We start from the raw sequence: 6,501 nt of genomic DNA, 5'->3' as shown, positions 1-6,501 counted from the left end.
GAGAGTGTGTGTGTGTGTGTGTGTGTGTGTGCGCGCGCGTAGGAGGGGGGGCACAGGGGGGGGGGGGGGGGGGCGGTGGAAGCTGTCTTGGTGAGAGGTTGCTGGAACAATGCAGACGTTTGCTGGTTTCAGAAATGGCCTGAGTCTGAGCTGAGCTGCCACCTGCACCTCCCCGTGTAATAGGTTGAAGGTTGAAACCAAGGGAGGGGCAGAGGGTGGGCGGGCAGGCGGGCCCCTAACAAGCCTCGGAAGGAGAAGCCCTGCCTCCTAGGGGCAGAGCAGGGCATGTCCCCGGCACCAGACCCCAGACCGCAGATGGAGGCGCTGACTGCCCAGGCCCCACCCCCAGTTTGCTTGCTCCCCTTCCCCTCTGCCTCCTTCCAAGCTGCTTCTCCAAGCCTCTGAAGGCAGCGAAGACGGAGCCTATTTAAAACAGCTCCAGACGGTAATTAAACGGAGCCTGAAGGGGATCCTTCTGCAAGGCAAAGGCTGCTTCCATAAACTAACATTTTAAAGATCTTCCTAACTTATCGTTTGGGCCAATCCCATTATTCCTTACCATTAATTCTGTTGCCATGGTTACTCCCAGGTACTATGTACCTATGCCAGTCTATGTGGGGTGCAGCTACCCCCATTCTATGGATACACGAAAGGAGAAGGAACGTTCCCCTGGCTCTGCAGCTTGGCCCACAGCTGCAGCCACGAGTTCCCCACACAGGCATGGGCCGCGGAGTCACACCTGGATTTGAATTCCAGATTCCCCACGTGCTGGCCATGCAATCTGGGGCAACTTACTTAATCTTTTTGAGCCTCCATTTCCTCCTTTGCAATGTGGGGATATGAATACTTATTTTCAAGGATATTGCAAAGATTAAGGAAAATTCATTTGTTCAACGTATACTTATTGAGCAGCCATTATGTGCTGGGTACTGATCTAGGTAATTAAAAACACATCGGTGAACAAAAAAGATTTAAAAAAATCTCTGCTTTCATAGAGCTCAATGCTAGTGCCAACAGACGGTCAGTAATAAAAATAATAAGTACGTGAATTCTCTGATAGCCGAGAAGACTGGGTGCGTCAGGACACATGAGAAAGTAGAACAGGGTGTGCACGGGCAGTGCGGATGGAATTTTTATTTTTAAAATATTGTAACAAAAGGAGAAGGTGAAGGATGGGGAACATGAAGGGGACACGGAACATGATGACATGGCCAGGGCCACCGCTTCTTGCAGGGGGAAGAGGGATGAAGAGAAAGGCCAGGCTGGAGCTGAGGTGGAAGAGGGAAGAGGGACACACTGGGCTGCATTCCCTCCACCCCCCTGAAGCACCTCTGGTACCTGGAATCCCCTTCCACCCTGGCCCCCTAAGATTCCACCTCTTGTCCTGCTTCTGGCCCTAGTGGCTACTTGAAAAGACTATTTTCCCCTGACAGAGTCTTAAATAGGATGATGTTTAGGCCCTGACAATGGTGAGGTGGTGAGGGTAGTTCTCCTTGAGGGGACATTGGAGAAAATACTTGAAGGAGGGAGTGATCCATGCAGATACCCGGTAGGAGAGACTGTTCCGGCAGACAGGACAGCCAGCCAAACACCCTACAGCGCACTGGACTGCCCCACAACGAAGAATTATCCGGCCCCAGAAGCCAATTATGCGGAGGCTGAGAAGCCCTGGATCAGAGGAACAAGCGATGTCTGTTTTCATAGACGGCTCTGACTGCTGTCTGGGTCCCAGAGGGGCCCAGGGAGCGTGGGAGACCACCAGGAGGCCACAGCAATGACCCAGCCCAGAGACGCAGCCACAGCCTCCAGCACAACACCCAGCACGTTATGCAAAGGCTCCAACTAGTACTGATCACCTGCCTGTTCTGAGCTGACTGGAAGGGCCAGCCCCCAGGGGCAGGGCGCTGATCAGTATCCCAGAAGCTTGAGGCCAGGGGTCAGGGTCAGGGAGTGAAGGTCAGCCAAGCCTTCCTTTTCACCAGCTACTGACAAACCTATCGACACCCAGAGAAGATGTGGGGCACAAGTATTTTCACTCGGTATTTTCTCTGCTATTTTCAGCAAAGCCCAGACACCCTGACCCCTTTCCTCTCTGCCAGAGGAGCCTTGCAGGATCTCGTAGGTCCCAGCTGCCTTGGTCGGTTACAGGCAGAAGTCCATCCTGCACGGGGCCTCCGAGCGGGTGCTACGTTCTGCTGGGTGCGGAGCAAGCACTTAATAAAGGTGGCTGGTTCCCAGCCCCTGAGGAACATGGGATGAGAGACAAGCACCACCACGCAGAAGCCGGCAACGGCTCCGGAGACCTGCTCACCCCCCTCCTGGCCGCTCCAGCAGCTTCCACGTGGGGTTCCTGCCCCATTCACCGGGCACCCACCAGAATGCTCCCCCACCATGCGCTGTCATGCTGCTCCCTTGCTCAACCGCTCCCGGCAGCTTCCTCTTGCCCCACTCGACACACTCAGCATCTCTCGGCCCGGAAGTTACAGGACAGATTCTCACACTCTGCCTGGTCACTTCCCAACTTCCTCTCCAGCTATCTCTCTAATCCCATCTTTTCTCCCCATTCCTCCCTCTCTGACCTCTCTCTGCCTCTCTCTCTGTTTCTCTCTCTCTCCTCTACTTCTCAGATTTTGTCTGACTTACAGGGAACATCCTCCCACTGCCTTCGGTCTCTCTCTCTCTCTATTCTACGTTCCATCTACCCTCAGGGCCCACCGGTACTCCTCCTCCACGAACCCTTTCCAATCACCAGCATGTTCAGGATTCTCTCGCCGATGAACGCCCACCTACCTTAGCATTAGCTCCACGCGGCTCAGCCACCAGCCTGGCCGCTAGCCACCCACTTGTGTGGTGGCCTCACCCGTGCTGGGAGCTGGAACCAGGGCATGTGTCAGTTTCCCCCTCGGTGCCCAGCTACCTTCTGCATATTGGACAACCAGCCGATCCTCAGACCACACAGGTTTAACTGGGCTGCCAGACCTTCACAAGCTCTTCTGACACAGCCCCCTTCACTCTGCCCCATGTTTGTGTACATTACTCTGCTCCACAGAGTATCGCCTTCCCTTCCAAAGCCACCTGCAGATAGTGGGAAAGACAGGCATTGGGTCTCCCAGGCCCAGTGTCAGATCCCTGTCCCGCCACATACTGGCTGTGTGACCTCAAGTAAGTAATTCAACCTCTCTGAGCCTCAGTTTTCTTGCCTGCAAAATGGAGTTAATATAGGTACCCACCAAGCAGGGTTCCTGTAAAGACTAATGGAGGTAATACATGTCAAGTGCTAGTACTTGGCATGGTGCCTGGCACTTGGTTGGCACGCAGTGAGTGTTGGCTCATTACCATAGGGGGGGTGCGGGGGGGGGTCCTTCCATATTTAACCACACCCATCTGCATCCATGTCAAACCACCCAGCACATAAAGTGCACACAGCAGGGCCGTGCCCCAGAAACCTCACTGCCTGTACTTACGTTGTCGCTCTCATCTATGGCTTCGTTGTTTAATTGATAGCTACAGTCCTTATTAGGGTTCCTGGCATACCAAATTTCCACCTGTTAAGCCCAAAGGGTAAATTATAATTATTTTTATCCTCAGGACTAATTATTCATGGTATAGCAAACTTTTAACAAGTTAACAGTCACCCTGGCCGGGTAGCTCAATTGGTTGGAGTGACATCCCATACACCAAAAGGTTGTGGGTTCAATTCCCGGTCAGCACACATACCTAGGTTGCTGGTTTGATTCTGGTCCGGGCACGTACGGAAGGCAACTGATCACTGTTTCTCTCATATCCATGTTTCTCCCCCCTCCCCCTCTTTTTCTCTCTTTCCCTTCCTCTCTCTCTAAAGTCACTTTAAAAACACACACACATATATCCTCAGGTAAGGATTAAAAAAAACAAGTTAACAGTCTTGGGAGGAGATACCAACCCTCACTAACAGACAACCAAACTAAGGCCCATCGGGTGCGAACAAACCGTCCATCTACCAGGGTATGCCCACTGGTAAGATGCTGTAACTGGAGGGCAGGTTACATAACAAGCTGGCACGCAGGTGCCCAGTGCTGTCCGTGCAATCAGGACAGGCCCGCAGGTATCAGGACACAGGCACAGGCTTCTGACCCTCACGCCTGCAGAAGGACATCAGAGCAGGGCCAGCGCCTGGGAGCTGAGGCCACTGTCCAGACTGAGATGAAGAACCACCTGGGCCTCTCAGAAGCCACAGAAGTGAGCCTTGAGCAGGGCCAGCCAGGACCAGGAACAGGACTGTCCTTCATCCCAGATTGCTGAGGTTTGCCCAAATCCTGAGCTGAAATGTCATCACCTGTCCCCTCGTTCCTGTGTCTATAGAGGCCAGAGGCAGGTGTGGCTTTGCAAACGGAGGTCCAGGGAGGGAAGAAGCTGTGTGAGGGCTGCCCCAGAGCCCAGCCCTGATGCCCTTGGGGAGAAAGGAGGATGGGAAGGGAGGGAGAGCGAGGATCTGCTTATTAGGGGCAGGTCCACCGGTGGAGCACTGGGCCACCGAGCCAGCAGAGGGACACTGCAGGCCTCACTGACATGAGCCAGAAAGGGAAGCACAGCCGGTGCCAGAAGCCCCTGCCTCCCCTCCCCCATCCCTGGGGGTACATGGGGGCTTTCAGGACAAAAAACAAGGAGGCCCAGGACTGGAGAGGAGCTGCCAGGACATGCCACCAGGCTCCCCGGGACCCATGGATGGAAAGAAGTTCTGGGCTAGGAATGAGGAGATGGAGGCCTGCCCTCCCTGCTGACTGCGGCCCCCAACTCAGCTCAGATGCCTGAGGTTGCCCCTGCCCAGCCAAGCACGGCACCAGCACCGTCTCCACCACCCTCACAGCCCTGCACAAGGACACCTGGCCAAGGTGCTGCGTCCGCCATGCACATGCCCTTTGTAGCTGGGCCCAGTGGAGCACATACCGCCACTTCCTCAGGGGCTACTCTCCCTGTGCTCACCGTGTGCTCCCTTGTCTGCACTGCTCCTATCAGCGCCTTCTCTCCACAGCCCCTTCTCACCCCTCACATCTCCGGACAGAAATCTCTTCCAGAAGCCCGTCTGGGTCCCTCCTTCCTCTGCTCTCCTACAGTATTGTGTTTTCACTGTTGTTGCCTAGATTCTGGGGAGTCCATGAAGTAAGACCCTGCTCCAGCGTCTTTCCTGATCTCTCCCCCAGGCCCTGGCACCAAGCCTGGCCTGTAGGTGCTCCCTAAAGACGCACTGAAGTGCACTGGAATGGGAGGGCTGATGACCAAGCTGCCTGCCCCGGGACACCCTGCCAGGCCCTGGTGTGTCGGGTGGCAGCACAGAGCCTCAGCGTGGGCTTTGCGCCTGAAGGTGTTAGAGGAAGGAGGGGCAGTGCGCACATCATTACCAAAATAATGGAAGAGAAGACAGCAGCAGAGGAGGGACAGCAACATGTGTTTGGATGGAAGATGAGTAGAGTTTCAGTAACTGACCCAGCAGAGAGGAGGAAGACATCCCCTTAATGCCTGAAGAGGGCATGCCTAAGGAGCCAGCCATGACCCCAAGGATACCAGCAAAGCTAAGAACTCAAAGGGACCAGGGACCACAGGAAAAAGGGGCTAATCACAGGGCTGAACACAGGGATAAATCGAAAGTCTGTCCTCAAAGCTGTAATACCCCAGACCTTCACCGCACAGCAAGGTGACTCTTACCGCCCCCACCTGCATCCCTAGCAGATGCTGAAGGTTACCAGCCTTCTGGAGAAATTGAAGTATAGTGACTCCAAAGTTGGGAACACTAGCACAGTGGAAGGTGGGAGTAGGTGAGGCTTAATGCAGGGAGATTAGTGAAAATCTGCAGTGAGTTTTGGGACCCCAGCCTCCTTCCCCTCCTTGGCTCCCAGAATTCGGAGACATCAGATAATACTGTATTCACAAAACAGGAAGAGGATTCTATTAAAAAATAAATAAACAGCCCAGCCGGCGTGGCTCAGCATCGACCTATGAACTCGGAGGTGACAGTTCGATTCCCATTCAGGGCACATGCCCGGGTTGCGGGCTCGATCCCCAGTGGGGGACGTGTGGGAGGCAGCAGATTGATGATTCTCTCTCATCATTGATGTTTCTATCTCTCTCTCCCTCTCCTTTCCTCTCTGAGATCAATAAAAATATATCTATAAATAAATAAACAAACAAACAAACAAACAAACAAATAAAACCAGTCAAAGAGCTCACGGAAAATGAAATCCTGAGTGTTGATCTAAGATGTGAATATTTGCTGATAGGAGCTTTAGAATGAGAAGAAATTATTAAATAAACAGGTTGAGAAAACTTGACAGAACTGAAAAAGAGGAGTATTCAGACTGAAAGGAGTCACCAGGAATCCTGAATCATGAATTTTAAAAAAGAGGCACTGTGGAGAAACCAAGATGGCGGCATAGGTAAAAACCGGAGATTGCTGCCTCGCACAACCACTTCAAAAATACAACTAAAAGATGGAACGGACATCATCCAGAACCACAGGAAGGCTGG

At 53.3% G+C, this 6,501-nt stretch overlaps 1 protein-coding gene across 1 annotated transcript in view; it reads right to left on the bottom strand.

Annotated features, from left to right (window-relative positions):
- SFXN5 (sideroflexin 5) overlaps positions 1-6,501 on the bottom strand; it is a 109,907-nt gene that overhangs the window by 79,364 nt on the left and 24,042 nt on the right. The window contains exon 4 of the mRNA XM_014540919.1: positions 3,438-3,545. Within this exon, the coding sequence (XP_014396405.1) occupies positions 3,438-3,545 (108 nt within the window). The remainder of the gene's footprint in view (positions 1-3,437; positions 3,546-6,501) is intronic.

Source organism: Myotis brandtii, unplaced genomic scaffold (genome assembly GCF_000412655.1).
Source record: "Myotis brandtii unplaced genomic scaffold, ASM41265v1 scaffold251, whole genome shotgun sequence".
In the NCBI taxonomy this organism is placed as follows: domain Eukaryota; kingdom Metazoa; phylum Chordata; class Mammalia; order Chiroptera; family Vespertilionidae; genus Myotis; species Myotis brandtii.
The sequence above is the reverse complement of the archived record's forward strand: the minus strand, read 5'-3'. Positions and strand labels throughout refer to the sequence as shown.